The sequence below is a fragment of the Propithecus coquereli genome, unplaced genomic scaffold (genome assembly GCF_000956105.1).
Source record: "Propithecus coquereli isolate 6110/MARCELLA unplaced genomic scaffold, Pcoq_1.0 Scaffold168, whole genome shotgun sequence".
NCBI classification, from domain to species: Eukaryota; Metazoa; Chordata; class Mammalia; order Primates; family Indriidae; genus Propithecus; species Propithecus coquereli.
The window spans coordinates 3,408,961-3,425,732 of record NW_012141413.1 but is presented as its reverse complement, the minus strand read 5'-3'; the positions used below and the strand labels follow the sequence as shown (position 1 = coordinate 3,425,732).

General features: G+C 68.1%; 1 protein-coding gene across 1 annotated transcript in view; it reads right to left on the bottom strand.

The window, feature by feature from the left end:
* Positions 1-2,347: 2,347 nt before the first annotated feature.
* The window catches only part of LOC105808120 (obscurin-like), a 108,162-nt gene continuing 93,737 nt past the window's right edge, over positions 2,348-16,772 (bottom strand). Inside the window, 26 exon segments of the mRNA XM_012641682.1 lie at positions 2,348-2,525; positions 2,640-2,789; positions 2,925-3,000; positions 3,149-3,372; positions 3,468-3,707; positions 3,820-3,904; positions 4,458-4,628; positions 4,841-4,963; positions 5,864-6,031; positions 6,145-6,255; positions 6,548-6,628; positions 7,160-9,131; positions 9,417-9,494; positions 9,898-9,943; positions 10,017-10,169; positions 10,697-10,723; positions 10,907-11,079; positions 11,375-11,452; positions 11,858-11,918; positions 12,488-12,688; positions 12,777-12,858; positions 13,074-13,242; positions 13,524-13,636; positions 14,089-14,213; positions 14,544-14,739; positions 16,442-16,645. Coding sequence (XP_012497136.1) covers positions 2,348-2,525; positions 2,640-2,789; positions 2,925-3,000; positions 3,149-3,372; positions 3,468-3,707; positions 3,820-3,904; positions 4,458-4,628; positions 4,841-4,963; positions 5,864-6,031; positions 6,145-6,255; positions 6,548-6,628; positions 7,160-9,131; positions 9,417-9,494; positions 9,898-9,943; positions 10,017-10,169; positions 10,697-10,723; positions 10,907-11,079; positions 11,375-11,452; positions 11,858-11,918; positions 12,488-12,688; positions 12,777-12,858; positions 13,074-13,242; positions 13,524-13,636; positions 14,089-14,213; positions 14,544-14,739; positions 16,442-16,645 — 5,285 coding nt within the window.

Here is a 16,772-nt window from a genome sequence, read left to right as displayed (position 1 = left end):
CACGGACATTTCCCCCGAGAGGATGTGCAGACGGCAAATAGAACTACGGCACGACATGGTCGCCGTGTTCGTGGGCTTTTGTCCCAGAGTAAGGACGCCTTACAGCCACACGCAGATCTGTGCAGGGATGTTTATAGCAGCTTTATTTGTGATGGCCCCAAACCGGGACAACCCAAATGCCCTTCAGTGGCTAAATGGTTAAACAAACTGCGGTGCGTTCATACCACGCAGTGAAAAGGAATGAACTGCTGACACCTGCAACTATATTTGTGAATTCTCAGAGAATTATGTCGGGCTAAAAAAATAAAAAATGCTAATCTCTAAAGGTGACATATGGAATTATTCCATGTATAAGACATTCTTAAAATGGCAAAATTGCCCAAATGCAGAACAGATTGGCGGGCGTAGACGATCGTAGGGTTGAGGAGTGCTCGCGTGGGTGGGGAAAGTGGTTAGTGAAGGGCGGCGGGAGGGATTCTTGGAGATGGAGGTGTCTGTCTGGACTGTGTGACTGTCAACGTCCCGGTCGTGGTCGGGTGCTACAGTTGGGGGAGATGTCGGTGGTGGGGCTCAGGACACAGCACCCCGGGACCAGCACCTTGGCGTGCTGAGTACTTTCGGCCGAAGGAAATTGAGAGGGTCACTCCCGGACCTTCTCCCACCTGTCTCCCCCGGAGGAAGCCGTGAGAGAGTCCTCTGGTCCTACCTCCCAAAAAGTAGCTCCTAAGACCTTCGTTCCGTAAGGGCCCTGCCCTGCACCCAGAGGCCACGAAGAACCTGCGCAGACAGGCCTGGCCAAGTTACCAGGGAAGACTTAGCTTCCGGTCCAACAGTCCTTCTACGCGCCACACCCGCCACAGAGGCGGCAGACCCCTCACTTTGGGCCTTCCTGTCTCAGGTTTCCCTTGTCCTGTCAACTTCTATTCGCTGGATGCCTTATGCTCGTCTCTTGTCAATCTGCCTTTGTTTTCGGGGTGTCCGCCACGAACCCTGCAGGGGGCAAGGAAACGATACTGCTTCTCGCCCACACCAGGGTTTCGGGAAAATGAACGTGCCGTGCGTGGGCCGCTAGTGCGGGGCCGCGTGGCGCTGAGTTGACTCTGGCGACACAGCAAGGCAGGGGGGAGTAAAATCGGTGTTTGGGGCAGGGCGGGGGTGAGGGCGGTCAGTGCAGTTCTGAAGCGTTTGGTTCATGATTCACCGCGTCCTGGGTTCGGTTAAGACTCGGGGGCGGTGTCCGCGAGTCAGACACCGGCTGGATCCACCAGCGTGGAGCAGTCACTGGGTCCCCGAAACGGGCTGAGAACTGAGAGGGCAGAGGCTGCCGCCTGCAGCCTCCACCGGAGCCCCCAGGAACGCAGCGGGGGTCGGCAAGTAGGGCTTACTTCTGGTGACAGCAAAGAAAAACTCACCCCTCAACACACACACACACCCCGGGAACCCTGGGGTGGCTCAGTCACCAGCTTCGGGACTCGGGCTCTGTTTGGGTGGCTTGAAGGAGCGTTAGGGGACGGGGACTCGCTCCGGGTTGGATGTGGTCGGAGCGTGGGAACGATTCCATGCTGCGGTGTCCGTGACAGTGACTCACTGTAGCCAAGAAGAGGACGTGTTTGGCCTGGCTGCCATCTGTGCTTAGATGCAGGTTTGCCTCTCAGAGGGACCTCTCTGAGGCGGGTGTTCTGCAAATGGGCTTATGTCCAAGGGGAGAAGGGCCTTCCTGCCAGCTCCAGGTGTCCTGGGCGGCACTTCTGCCTGAGATCTGCTCTCTCACACCGAAGGAAACACAGGAGAAAGAACCTAAGTCGGCGTTTGTCAAAGCCGCAGTGCACCTGGCACAGCTCTTGGCACGGGGTGGGGCGGCAGGGGCCTGGTCCAGAGCGCAGGCCCTTTGTGACACTTTCGGAGGCGGGTTTTACTAGGGGGAGGCGGCAGCAATTCCAGACAAAGTCCTGGATGAAGACAGCGCTGCCCTGCGGCGCGTGTTGTCCGAGGACTTTTGCGGGAGCACTGCGTGTAGGAGACAGGTCCGGAACTGCGCGCGGGCCCCGGGGCGCAGGCGAGCGGCAAGGCTGGCGCGGCTCGCAGCAGAGGCCTCCGGGTCGGAATAAACGCGCGCAGGAGCCGGGGCGCGAGCCGCCCTGGACACGCCCGGAGGGGTCTACTCTTGAGCGCGCTTCCACGGGGCAGGCTGGCCAGGACAGGGAAGGGCCGCCCCCCTCGGGCGGGCGGGGGACAGGGCCCTCATCCCCCTCCCCCAGCGAATCAAACAAGGACGCGGAGACACCTGTCTGGCTTCGCGGTTTTATTGGCGTCCATCCGTGCCCTGCAGCGAGCCCGGCGGGGCGGCTCAGCGCACCTGGGCCGGGTTGTGCTTCTTGTACAGCAGCGCCCGCCTCTTCTCGCGCTCGCGCACGAAGGCGCGCAGCCGCGCGGTGGGGAAGGTCACGGGCGCGGGCCGCGAGCCGGCGGGGCCCTCCTCGGTCAGCCACGGGCACTGCAGGCAGCTGGACGCGCCGGGCCGGCCCCTGGGGCAGAGCGCGAGTCAGGGCCCCGGCGGGCGTGGCGGGGCGGGGCACAGGTGCGGGAGGGGCGGGGCGGGGCGGGGCAGGGGACAGGTGCGGGAGGGGCGGGCGCCTCACCAGGGCTGGGCGCACAGCGTGCTGCGCAGGAAGGCCACGGCGCCCCCGGACAGCCCCGCGTAGCAGCGGCTCAGCCGGACCAGCCCCTTGCGCAGGCCTTTCTGCAGGTCGCGCGTCCCCTCGCTGCTCACCGGGTACTCGGCGCTCAGCCTGCACGGGTGGGGGCGCAGGGCTCTGAGGTTACCCTCGGATGGGTGGGGTGTGGGGACTCTGAGGTCAGCTGGATGGATGTGGGGGCCTCCCTACCCCCAGCTAGCCTCCCCCCTAGACACGAGGAGGACTCACATGATGAAGGCTGTCACACCAATGGCCCAGATGTCTGTCTGCGGAACAGCCCCCTGGCCCTCCAGGAGCTCTGGAGCTGGGGAGGGGCAGAGATGGAGGACACAGGTGTGTGGGCACAGGTGCGAGGCCGGGTGGGTTGCAGTGGAGCTGGGAGGGGAGGGCAGGACCAGTGGGGAGGGGCTTCCTCTCGCCTCCACAGGTGAAGACCCCCCCCACACACACACCCATGGTCTCCAGGTAGTCCTTGAACCTCTCCGAGGGCAGCACCTTCTCCTGGGTAAGGCTCTGGGCGCTGCCCAGGTCCACGACCTTGAGCAGGTTGTACTCGGTGACGATCATGTTCTCGGACCGCAGGTCCAGGTGCAGGATGCGCTGCGCGTGCAGGTACTGGGCGGCGCTCAGCACCTGCCACAGGTAGTCCTTCACCTCGGACTCCGCGTAGGAGGCCCTGGGGGCAGACATGGCTCAGCTGCGCCCAGGCACGGCCGACACAGAGTGAGGACGGCGACCAGCACCCCGTGGGCGGCAGGGAGCGCCCCTCACCTCTCGGCCAGGCAGGGGAGCAGCTCGGGCCCCGAGCACAGCTCCAGGATGAGCACCAGGTGCCGGGGGCTGAGGAAGGCCGCGTGCAGCTGGGCCAGGTGCGGGTGGCGCAGGCCCTTGAGGGCCTCGTATTCGCCCAGCACGGCCGTCTTGTCCTCAGCCCGGTAGGGGATGATCTTGGCGGCCAGCGCCCGCCCGCTGGCCTTCTCCCGGCACTGGCGGACCACGCTGAAGCGGCCCCTGGGTGAGGGGGCGCTGGTCAGTCTGGTCGGTGGCTCCCTCCATCTCCCAAGGTGGGGGCAGGGTCCAAGCACCGGCCCCACCCGCCCACCAGCCCCAGAGGCCCTGGCACCTCCGGATCTGTGTCTGGAAGGCGAAGGTCTGCGTGCTGGGGAGAGGCTGGGCTGGCCACCCCCCGCCACTCTCCTCTTCAGAGGCTGTGGGATGAGAAGCAGGTGATGGGGAGCAGAGGGCACGTCCCCACAGCCTGGGCTCGCCCCACCACCCCCGTCACCCTTTTCCAGGCTGCCAGACCAGAGAGCCTGCTTTGAGCTCCCTTAGGCTCCGACCTCTCCTTCCTCCAGCCCCAGGGGAGTGGGGGAAAAGGGGGCACAGCAGGTGGAACAAGCTGTCATGAGCGGGGCAGAGATACTTGGGGACAGACCACCGATAGCAATCGCACCACATCACCCCTGCCTGAGCCCAAAGCAGACATTACCAATCAACCCTAGCACTCTCCCACGAAGTCCCAGGGAGTCACCACCAACACTCAGCATGCAACTGGATGGACTTGTGTGTCCCCCAGCAGGTGCATAGGGGTGTGGGTGAGTTAAGGGGGCTGAGAGGGACCCCCAAGTGTGCAGGTCTCAAATGTTGAGCCCGGGAGCAGCCGTCTCTCTCCCAAAAGGCAGTGGACAGCTGACACTGTGGCCAGGAGGGTGCCCGTGCTGGGTGCCCCATCCACCCACTGCCAGCCCCGCGAACGCTCACCCAGGTGGCTGGGCCCTCCCAGGAGGACCTGGTCCGAGGGGCTGCTGTAGGGGCCCATTCCTGCCTTGCTGACGCACGCAGTGCGGAAGGTGTATGTGCCGCCCCGGGAGAGCTTGCCGGTGAGGTAGCAGCAGTCGAAGATGTCAGATGCCAGTGTGGTCCAGCTGCCACCTGGGCCACATGGGAGCATGTGAGGGGCAGCCGAGGCCTCCCAGGGCCACATCAGGGAGCTGAGGAGGAGAGACCCTTCCCCGAGGCCACCCATGGGCACAGAACAGGCCGGGCACCTCCTCGACGGCCCCTCCACGTAGACCCTGGGAGGGGTGGCCAGAGCCTGGGGGGCAGGCTGCCCAGGAGGCCAGGATGCAGGGGCCACCCTGTACCTTCCAGGCTGCATTGCACGATGTAGGTCACAGGGCCATAGGACTCCACAGGCTTCCAGACCAGCAGAACCCCATCCGCATACACCTCCCCAATGTCTGGGCGCGGCGAAGATGAGGGGCGCTCTGCAAGGGGCCACCCTACGGTCAGCGGCTCCAGGGCCAGTCCCCGCTGGGCCCTGCCTCACCCTCAGCAGCTGCTGGGGCTCCCGGCCAACCCTCCCCTGGTCGTGTTCATTCGGGGTCCAGGGCCTGGCGCCTCTCCTGGCGGGGACTCAGGAGGAGCCTGCCCCGCTGGGCACCCTCCCCTCCCAGGCTGGCCACTGCGCTGGGGCACGCCCAGAACCCCGTGGAGCGTCCCCGGCTCTGCTCGGAGGGGCCGTGGCCTGCCTGCCCATCTGCCCCATGGGCTACGTAGGGGTCGGCCAGCGGCTCAGGCATCAGGTGGGAAGGAGGTCCCAGAGCCAGGCCCGCAGCCCCCGTCTTGACTGCCCCAGAGACACACCCCGGGTACTGCGTTTTGAGCTTTAGGCTCAACTTTGAACAAGATACATAACAGGAAACAGCCACCTCCTCCTCCGGCACGGGCTGGGGGATGGCGCAGAAGCCGCGTGCGAAGACGGCACAGGGGGAGCAGCGCGTGCAGAGCTTGGCTCTCCCCGGCAGACAGACAAACGGCCAGGCTCCGCCCTGGGGTGGAGCGGGGACGAGCAGGCTTTGTTCCGAGCCCTGGAATGTGGGCAGCCGTGTCTGCCCGGACAGGCGCAGAGCCTCCCGCCAGCCCAGGGGTCACCTTCTCGGACTCCTGCCGCCCTGCCTGCTGCGTGCGGTGCCCGGCCCCGTGGGGACCATGGCTGTCCGGGGGACGTGGACGCCCCAGCAGTCAGTGCACGGGCACCGATGCATGCCACGGGCCCCCTGGGTGGAGGCAGCGGCTTAGACCAGGTCATGGAGCAGGTGAGGTCTCCCGGCACCCCCGCAGTGCAGCCCCCAGCCCAGTGGGAACCTCCGGCGCGGCCCACCCACCTGCCTTCCGCAGGACGCCCGTGGTGGCCGCCGTGCCCAGCGAGTTGCTCACGCTGCACGTGTACATGCCCAGGTCCTCGGCCGTCACCACCAGGATGGTCAGAAGCTGGAAGTTCTTGAGGGTGGAGGAGATGAGGAGGCGGCTGCTGCTCTCCAGCGCGGCCCCATCTACAACAGGACAGAGCGGGCCTCAGTTTCCCTCCGGGCAGCGACAGCACCCTGGGGGTCCCACGGTGACCACTGCTCCCTCTAGGCCCCCAGCCCCCAGGACAGCTTCTTACCTTTGCTCCAGGTGGCCTGGGCGGCTGGCTGGGCCGATACCTGGCAGGCCAGTGTCACTGACTGCCCCAGGACCACAGTCTCATCCGAGAGCTCCCTTAGGAACGACGGTGCTGAGGAGAGAGTGTGCAGTGAGCCATCGTGGTGACCTCCAGGCCCCAGGGCTTGGCCTGGACCCACAGTGGGGATGCTGGGAGGAGCCCCACCCACGTCTGCCTGGGCCATCTTCTAAACCACCGCCTCCTCCAGGAAGCCCCCCAAGACTGCTCAGCCTGTCATACGCACTAGAGCCCCTCACCTGGGCTCGAGCCCCTGGAGTGCAAGCTTGTCCCCCACCCATCTGGGCACCATGGTGGGTGGAGGCAGAACCCTGGGGGGCTGGGCACCTCTCTGGTGGCCACTCACCTCGGTCCCTGCTCTTCAGACCCAAGAGCCCGAAGGAAGTGAGGCCTGGCTTCTTCCTGGGGGGCCCCTCTTTTTCCAGACCTGCAGGAGGAAGTGGCCCCAGGGAGGTCACAGCTGGGAGGCCTGGCCGCTCTGGGCGGCACCAGCCGCCTCCCACTGCGAGGACCCCAAACAGCCACCCCCTGCCCACTTCCTGGACTTGCGAGCCACAAGGGAAGGGCCGGGACCCCTGGGGGTGTCAAGGAAGCTGGAAAAAAAGACACTGCGCAGGGCACCCCGTTCCTGTCCCCTGGTCCCGGCCGCGCAGGGTCTGGTGTCGGTTTAGGGTCAGGGAAGGTTTAGGGTCAGACAGGGTCTGGGGTCAGGGAGGACTTAGGTTCAGGGAGGACTGAGGATTGGGAGGACCTGGCTCTGTCAGCTTCTGGCCCCAGGGCGCACCCCCACAGCGGGCTCCGTGCCCCGGCAGGTGCGCTGGGTCCTGCGGCGGGGTTCCCAGGGGCCCTGCGGGAAGGGGCATCAGGGCTGCAGAGATGACCCCGGGACTTGCCCTGTGGCCTGTGACGGGGCCCAGGAAGGGGGGCTTTCTGCTGTCACCCAGGGGTGTGGGGTCACCTTCAGGCTTGCCCTTCAGGATCCGCGAGATGTGGGCCACGGAGGCCTTCACCCTCTGCCGCAGCCCGAGCTCCGCGGGCTCCTCCAGCGGCAGGTACTTCCCCGGGAAGTGGAAGAGACTGCGGGTCGGGGAGGACCACTTGCGTTTCCTGCCCACAGCAGCCTGGGCCTCCATGTCCTCCGGCTCCTCTATAATCTGCAGGCCCGTGGGGGGGCCCAGCTTGCCCGGCCAAGGCCACGCGGCCTCCGGGAACTCCGCCAGCCCCTCCCCGGCCTCCGCCTCAGGTGAGGGCGGCTCCTGCTGCGTGGGCTTGGGGACCCTCCTGAAGATCATGAACTCGAACGGAAGGTACTTGATGTCGTACAGGTCCGAGAGGTTGAGGTAGGCGGGGTCCACCTCGGAAATGTCCAGAGATACGGTGTCGGCCGCCTCCGCGTCGCCTGACAGGTCCCGGATCTGCACCAGGGACACCTCTCCGCTGTCCTCCCATGCGGCCAGCTCCGGAGAGGCCCGGGAGTGGGCCCCGCCGGCCTCGGGCACGGGCTCGGCGCCGGCCTCGGGCAGCGGGCTCTCAGCCCCGGCGTCGTCCTGATCCTCCGAGGACTGGGACACGGCCCAGGCCAGCCTGGCCCACATGGGGCCCTGCCCCAGCATGCCACCCGCGTCCCCACCGAAGGCAAATGTGCCGTAGCCTGACACTCCTGCGTAGCCCCCGCGGCGCCCCAGGGAGAACTTGCGCGTGGTCGCCTGCTCCTGAGGCCGCTGCAGGGTGGGCGTCGGGGGCGTGGAGTCCGACAGATCCGCGGCCTCCTGCGCCAGGCCCTTGGCGTCCAGAGAGGGGCTGGGCTGTGTGTCCAGCTGTGAGTCCGGCCCTAGGGAACTGGAGGGGCTGGGCTTTGGCCATCCAGGAAGAGAGATGTCGTCCAGCCCTGTCTTAGAGTCTGGCAGGGCGCTTGCTGGGGATGGGGGCGCCAGGGCCTCTCCCAAGAAGGGGCTCGGGGGCGCCAGGGCCTCCTGGTAGCGGTCTGGAGGGAAGGAGCCCGGAGGCTGTGGGGCGACCGCCGGTGGGAAGCTGCAGCCCTCCTGGGGGGCAGAACTCCACTCGGGGTGACGGAGAGGGCTGTCCCGGGAGGCCCCCTCCTGCTGCGCAGAGCCTGATTCTCCACTAGTAGATGGAAATAGCCTAGGCCCCCGCGGGGACCCCTCAGGCTGCCCCGTTTCCCTGGCAGAGCCCCCACCAGCCACTCCCGTGGGGGCTGGGGGAGCACACTGGCCCTGGCGGCAGGGCCCTGTGGAGGGGCCGGCGGGGCGTGGTGGGTTGTGGTCCAGGGAGCGGCTGCAGCCAGGGCCTCCCTGGGCGCCAGAACCAGGCCGCTGAAGGGCGGTCTCGGAGGAGGGGGCCTCGGCCAGGGGGACTGCTCGCTCCTGCCCCGCAGCCGCCTCCTCCAGCGCGTGGTGCTCCAGCAGGGGCTCGCGCAGGCCGGGCAGCGCCCCGGCGATGTAGCCGCCCTTCAGCAGGTGCCGCCGCCGGGCCGGGTGCCGCCTGCCCCCCACGGCCGCAGCCCCGGGCCCCGGGCCCTCACCCCCCGCCTGCTGGTAGAACAGGCTGCGGATGACGCTGTGCCGGGGCACGCAGCCGGGGGTGCCCGGTGGCCCGGCACCCTGGGGCGATGCCGGAGGGGCTGTGGCCACGGTGGGCGCACCGGCCTCTGCCTCCTCGGGGAGGCTGGCCGAGGGCCGCAGGAAGCCCCGGGGGTGCAGCAGCGGCGAGTGGGTCACTGGGGAGGGCGGCAGTGACTTGGCCCGGGCGAATGGCGCGAGCTCGTTGTCGGAGGACGAGGAGCTGGAGGAGCTGCTGGCGTCCCCGCGGAGGTGCCGGGCCACTGCCAGGGAAGGGCTGTCGGGCGGGCCCCGCAGCAGCTCCGGGATGGAGCGCATCACCAGGATGGACTTGTAGCTCATCAGCGAGCGCTGCGGGCCAGCGGGGACGGAGGGTGCGTCAGGTGGGCGTGGTCGGCCAGGGCGGGGGGTGGGGGGGGATCTGGGTCCTCTGCACCCCGGGGCTCTGTCGCTCCACCCTGCTGCCCGGTGCGGCCGGGATGCATGCACCCCCCACGCCCCACCGGCGACACATTCCCTCCTCATCCCGTCTCCCTGCACTCCCAGCCCTGGGTCCGGCACACAGCCAGCCCTCTGGGGCCTCAGTTTCCCTTCAGTGGCCTCTCGTGCCCCCTCCTCGAGGAGGGCACAGCTCACCTGCCAGCGACTTCGGGCCAGGAGGAACTTGAGCTGCTTGGTGTTGATGAAGTGGGCCTCCTCCGCGGGCACGGAGGTCTGGGCGGGAGGGGGCAGCCACGTGAGGCAGAGACCCTGGCACCCTGGGGAGCCCCACCCATGATGGAGGCCCAGCTGGGCCAGCCCCCAGCCCTGAGATCTCGCTGGGTCCAGGAAGCCACAGCCCTCACCCCAGATGCCTGGGTGGAGGCGGTCAAAGGCCAGAGGTCAGAGGTGATGATGACTCCCTGCCTCCTCTGGAGGAGTGAGGGGGTAAGAGGGGCACTGAAACACTGTCCTGGCCTGGGGGTTCCAGGACCCCCTTGCCAATCTGCAGAGACAACTGTCCTCTGGGCTGGGGGATAACAGGCCAGATGCCATGGTCCAGGCAGGCCTCTGCCCCGCCTGGCCTCAGTTTCCCTCCCTGCACAGCGTGGGGCTGAGCCTGAGCAGGCCGACTCACCAGGAACCAGGCGTGGGCCAGGCACTGGGAGGCGCTGGGCCGGGCTCTGCGGGGGAGGGAGGCGGGTCAGGGCTCGGCTGGCCCCCGGGCGGGGCGGGGGCGGGCAGGTGGGCACTCACTCCGGGGCCCGCTGCAGCGTGGCCCTGATGAAGTCCTTGGCGTCCTCGCTGAGGTGGGCGGCCACGGGGCTGCTCCAAGACACCCGCCCTTCCAGAACGTTCAGGAGGGTGGCGCGGTCACTCTCGCCCGCGAACGGGGATGAGCAGGTCAGGCTGAAAGCAGAGGGAGGGCCCAGCCCCGCTGAGGCCCTGACAGGACGGGCTCTCAGCCCTGCTCCCTTCCAGCCCAAGAACCGGCATGGCCCAGATTTGCCCCGAGGGGTTTAGGCTCAGCTTGGAGCAGGCCTGGGGCCAAGCCTGGAGTGGGGAGCCGGGCTCGGGCTGGGGCTGGGGTCAAGGGTCAGCCCACAGGGGAGAGCCAGGCTCAGTCTACACCGCCAGCACCCTCGGGCAGCGGTGGGTGTTACGAGTGGCCACCGGACAACCCCCACCCACCGCGGGAGAGCGGCTCAGCGCCGCCTTGTGACCTGGCACAGCGCCCCTGGTGACAGGCTGCTTGTGAGACGCCCTGGGCAGGAGCCTCTTATCGGGCTTGGCTGACCGCCTGTTCCCAACATAGCTGCCCCCGTCCCGGGTCTCTGCTCTGGGCAGTGGCCGGCAGCGCGTGGCCTCGCGGGCCGCATGGCAGGGCTTGGGGTCGGCTTGTGAGGAGGCGGCCGACGGGGCAGGGCTCTGCTCACCTGAGGTAGGAGATGACGCCCATGGCCCTGCAAGAGGAAGCCACACGTGGTGAGTGCCCCTGGGCCTAGCCCGCAGTCAAGGGTGTGGGGGAGCCCAGGCAGGGAGGAGGAGACCGAGGTTCAGAAAGGACCCCTGGCCGGCCCCCAGGGTGGCTCAGGGAAAGGCCTCCCAGGGAGGCTGCAGCCCCACTGGCCGCGCCCTCGGCTCACCAGATGTCGGAGGCCTCGCTCACGGGGCTCTGCTCGATGATCTCAGGGGACACAAACTCGGGGGAACCGTACTGGCTGTACTGCGGTTCTGCCGGGGTGATATTTTGGGCAAAGCCAAAGTCGCAGATTTTAATGTCTTCCCGGGCAGGATGCACCATCAGGATGTTGGGAGGCTGTTGGGTAGAATCGGGGAGTGGGTGATGGCTGTGCCCTAAGGGAGGTGACTCCTGGGGCTGCCAGGCCTTGGCGAGGACACTCAGGGGTCTGTGAAGCCAGTGCGGGGCAGTGGGGAGCATGCCAGGCAGGTTTGGGGACCTGCACCCCAGCCGAAGGGGCTGCTGGGAAGTAGTGAGCTCCCTCTCCCTGAAGGCAAGCAAGTGCAGTCAGGGCGGCTGGGCTTGGCAGGCCTGCGCCCTCCCAGCCGACCAGGCCCCCAGCTCTGGGACAAGGGGGTGGGGGCCCGGGTACCTTTATGTCCAGGTGGAGGACGCCGTGGCTGTGCAGGTAGTGCAGTCCCTCCACCAGCTGCTGGATGTAGACCTTCACCTGTGGCAAAGGCCAGCGCTCGTGTGACAGGCCTCAGCCTGCCCCCAGGGACTCCAGCACCTGGCACAGACCCCACAGGGCAGGGACCTGCAAAGCTCTCCTGAGCTCTGTGTGCCCTAAAGCCGGGGGATTCCGCCAAGGTGGGGAGGGCTCGCGAGGGTGCTCGGCAGGAGGGCAGGCAGGACTGGCCCAATTGGCCAGGTGGGGTTGTCGGGGCAGGGCACAGGCGAGGCGGGGTGGGGGTGGGGTTGGAGCCGGACTGAGGGCCGAGACACCCCTGGGGAGCCACAGGCGGTCCCTGAGCTGGGGAGGGCTGCGCCTGGGGCGTGTCTAGGGGGCAAGCGGGCAGGGGGGCTGGGGCCAGGTGTGCAGCTCGGGCGGGGAGCGGGGGGGCGGTGCTGTCACCTCGGCCTCCGTCACCACGCCCTTCTTGAACAGGCGGTCCAGCAGCTCCTCGGAGGAGCACCTGGGCTCCCATCAAGGAAAAGCAGCTCTGGGGGGGGGCGGGAACCCGCCCGGCCCCCGACACCCACGCTTGCAACGAGGCAGCCAGGACCGTGAGTGAGTCTGCCACCGGGGGCGGGGGGTGGGCCAGGGACCCCTCCGGACCCCAGAGGGCACCCAGCCTCTCTGCACAGAGCCCACCCCCAGCATCCCCTCTCCGGGAAGAGGGTGCCGGCTCGGGCTGGTGAGGGTGCAACGAGATCCCCCCAAGACCCCAAGACAGGGCTGGCCCGGACAGGCAGCTGCTCTGCTGTCTCTCGGGGCCACCTGCAGAGTGGGAGGGGCCCTCCAGCCGTGCCCACTGAGGACCTCCTAGACCATCAGGACTATCAGCTCAGCCACCAGCACTGCCAGTGACCCCAGTCGATGCCCGTGGAACAGAAGAACCAAACCCGGACCTGCGCTATCGTGAGCTGCGAACAGGAGCTGTTTGTTACACAGCAGAAACGCAGGGAAGCCGCGCTGACAGCTGTCGCCACGACCCGGCCAGGCGCGGGCCCCCACCCACCGGGGGGACTAGGGGCAGGATACAGTTCTAAGACAAGAATGAGGGTCTTCCGGGTCTCGAACTGGTCCAGCAGCCCAGTGACCAGCGGGTGGCTCAGGGTGGCCAGGACATCTCGCTCCCGGTACGCCTGGGCCCGAGTTTTGCTCCTCAGGGGGATGAATTTGGCGGCGCACGAGACCTTGTTTCCTTTGTGCTGCACTCTTTTCACGAAGCCAAACACGCCCCTAGGACGGAGGGAGGGAGGGTCCAGGGGCGCGGTGGACATGGCTTCCCGGGAGTCCTGGGGTCCCAGGGGAGGGGCTGGGGCAGTACCTTCCGATCTCCTCCTTGACCTCATAGAAGGAGTGTAGCTTCCTGCGGGAGCTTTGCTTCTCGGAGCCGGGCTCGTCGTCCCCTAACGGGATGCGGTCAGTATGGGCAGGGTGACCACCCTGGTGCCCGCTGCCCCCCAACGCTACAGTACTGGGTGCGGCTCCCTAGACCCGGGACTATGAGACCGCACCCACCTGGGTGCCACCCACGGGGACAGAGGATGCTGCGGGGAGCCCAGACCTGTACCTGGCCAGCCTGGCTGCAGGGCCTGGGCCCCGGAGGGGTCGGCCAACTCACCCCCACGGACCAGCAGCTCCGCCTTGCAGAGCACCTGGCCACCGGTGTTTTGGGCCACGCAGGTGTAGACACCAGCATCCTGCCGGGACACGTCCTTCAGCACCAGGGAGTACGTGGTGCCCTCCTGCCGCTGGCTGAGCCGGGCGCCGTCCGCCAGCTGGACGCTGTCCTGGAAGCACAGGACAGGCGAGGCCGCCATCAGCCCTCCCTGGGGGACTCTGGCACCTGCGGCCCACCCTGCCCCTCGTGGAGCAGTGCTTCCGACACCTGCTGTGTGTCCCGTCCCGTGTCTAGCCTGGAGGGGATGCTGGGAAATGCACGGCGGTGACTGCATGACGGGGACTGCAGGATGACGGGGATTGCACGGCCCCCCCACACACATGCACCTCCCTCCCCCAGCTCCCGGGGGCCGTCCACCCACCCTCCCGCACCCCACCAGGACCCTCCTACCTTGTACCAGGTCACCGTGGGCTTCGGGTTGCCCTCAATGACAGCCTCAAACTGTGCCATGCCGCCTGCCTGGACCTGCACATCCTCGATGGTTACCTGCATGGACGGGGGCCCTGGGGGGCGAAGGGGAGGGAGCCGTGGGGAGGGGTCCCCAGACTGCATGGGTGGTCAGAGATATACCCCAGGGCAACAGAGCCCACCTCCCTCCCAAGCGACAGCGTCCCCCGTCCTGAGTGCCCAGGCCTCTGACAGGTGGGAAGTGCTTCCCTCAGTCTAACCACTGTCTCTCCTGCTTTCACCTCAGCTGGTCAAGTAGTCAGGTCAGGCTAGGGCAGGCAGAACTTGCTGAGGCTGTCACTCTTGGGGACAGGGTCCTATGGATGCCACGTTCACTGCTACTTGCCTCTGCCTGTAGAGGGTTCTGGCCCCTCCACGGGGACATAGAGAGAGGCTGGGGCAGGGCTGGGACACACCGGGGTGGCCTCTGCAGATGTGCATATGTCCCCCAGCCCTGGGCACGGGGCGCAGAGATTACACGGGGAACCCGGCTAGGCTCGATCCGTACTTGCGGCGCCGGCGTCAACGGCGCGGTACACGTAGGTCGTCTGTGTGGTCTCCGTAACCACGCGGCTGTGGACGTCCCAGAGCAGCTCCCCCGCGCCTGCTGCCGGCCGGGCCGCGCCCTCCGTCCTGGGAGGAGGAGCTGGCTGAGCCCCTGCGGGCCAGCACCGAGCCTCCCGCTCAGACGGCGGGCGGGGTCCCTGCTCTGCCACTCTTGGCGAGGCCGAGGCAAAAACTCCTGGGGACAGGACGCACGGACGGGCCCGCCCTCTGTGAGGGGCTCACCACGCCTCGCCCCAAGGCTGGCGGGGCTCCCTGCCCTGCTCCCGGGCTCGGGGTGGGGGCCGTGAGACCAGGCCCCCAACGGCTGCTCATGTCCACATGGCAGAGCTGGAGCCCCCGCGACGTCCCCTGGAGGCTGCCCCCCACCCGCATGACCCAGCCGGCCGGGGAGGTTACCGAATGGGCACGGTCCGCTCCTGCGCCCCCACGCCGGCCTCCGTCTCCCGCTCCGGGCCTCCGTGGGGCAGGGGTGGCGGTGGCGGCACCGTCAGGGGCTCGAGTGGCGGCAGGCGGGAAGCCTGCTGGGCCCCGGGGGCTGCCCCCCTCGACAGGCCCCGCACGTCGCCAGGCAGAGCAGCAGGCTCCAGGGGCCCTGGGCCGGGCAGAGGGTGGTGAGAACCGGCTAGGGTCCCCGTCCCCAGGCCCAGGCTCCCAGCCCTCAGCTCGCAGACGCCGGGGCCCGCCCCACACCGGCCGCAGCACCCTCCGCCCCCACGGCGCACCCCGCGGCTGGAGGCAGCTGTGTCAGCACCACCGATGCCGCGGGGTCCACGGTTTTCTCAGCACACAAGCGATGGCGGGAGGGACCCGGGGACTGTGGTACTGTCCGTGCGGCTGCCCGGAGGCCGCAGTGTGGGGCCCGGCAGGGGACAGGGAAGCCCCCGGACACCACCCAGCGGGCGGGGGGAGGAGAGGAGAGATGCCACAGCAAACCGGTTAGAGAAGCGGGGCGCAGGACAGCACAGCCCAAGGCGCAGGCAGGCTGCGGGCTCTGCGGTCACGCACACGCCAACCTGGGGAGGGGTGAGCAGATGGGAACTGCGGCCCGGCGCGGGGAGCGGGGCGCGACGGGTCCACGTGGGCTCCTGCTTGCTCTGCAGAGGCAGCTGGCACGATAAATACACATGACGTTGTGACGGTGGCCGTCATTGCCAAGGACAGGCCGAGTGGCACTGGGGTGGGTGTGTCTGCCTGGCCATCCCGCAGGGAGAGCGAGGGGCCAGGGCGGGTCCTCCCAGACCCCCGCCCCAGCCTCTGCTCCTCTGTGCCACCTCTCGGACGCCAGCCCTCGTTCGCTGCAGGAGTCTGAGAAGCTGCCACTTCCTAGGGCCTGAGAACCCCGGGCCCACCAGCCCACCCAGCCCCGTGTCGGACGCCGGGGCAAACGTGTGCAAATGCAGGGCCTAGAGGCCGCCCTTGGCCCTGGGTGGTCCCGGAGCACCCGCCGGCTGGAGGGAGGAGCCTGTTTGTCCAGGGCCTCCGGCTGCAGCGCGGCGGGGAGCAGAGCCGAGGGGTGAGTGTCTCGCCTGCGGGGGAAGGTGCCCCGGCCGGGGAGGCCGAGGCGGACGGGGGACAGGGTCCTATGGGCGTGCGAGCCCCGCACGCCCGTCCCTCCATTGGCCAAACCGTCTGAAACGCCGGCCCAGGCGTGGGCTCAGGGCGGTGAGCAGGGCACCCACCGTGGGGGTGTCCCCCACTGGCCCCGGGGGGAGCGCTGCAGCCCACAGGGACCACACCAGCGGGGCTGTACCGGGGAAGGCGGTACAAGACGGTGGGTGACTGGAGGGTGGGCACCGGCGCTGGGGGGCTGGGAAGGTTCTCCGGGTAAAGGTGACTGAGGCAGGGGCTCTGGGTGACCCACAGCGCCGGGGCAACCACCGGGTCTGGTCTGTCTGGGGCACAGGTGCAGCAGCCTCCACCTTCCCTCCTGCCCCTCCTCCTCCCCCTGCTCCCTGCCCCACTAAGGAGCACAGAGCACCTGGACTGGCCATCAAAGTCCAACCATGGAAGGCCTCTGGCTCCTGGAACAGACCTGCTCAGGGTGGGAAGAACCTTCCAGAACCCATCCCATGCCTAGTTTCACAGATGGGGAAACAGAGGCCAAGGGAGGACAGCTGGGCCTTGCCCGGGGCCCCCAGGGCATGGAGCCATCGGGATCCCAAATCGGGGTTCTGGGGACTCAGTCAGTTGACGCTGTGGGCTGGGCCCCCAAGGTGACCCCTCAGGTCAGGCCCCCAAGCCGGGGTCAGATCCCTGGGAGGGGGTCTTTGGGGTCAGCCCCCTCCAGGCCTCACCGGGTACGTCTGGGGCTCCTGCGCCTCGGAGCTGGGGACAGGCCTCTGAGAGTGCGGGTGGCCCCCCAGGGCTGGGGCCAGGGCTCGCGAGGTCCTCCGAGGAAGGGACCAGCGGCTTGGGGCTGTGTGGTCTCTGCGGGACGGACGCGACCTCTGGGTCCACGCGGTCCTGGGCGGTGCGGACAGCGTCCTCCAGGGCGGCATCTGTGGACCAGGCAGGCAAGTGCAGCGTGGTGAGGCCCGGGCGACTGGCATGGCCTGAGCCCGGGGAGGGGGCTCCAGGGACCCCCGTCCTCAGAGACTGCCCGGGTTGGCCGACCCCGGGCTCTCC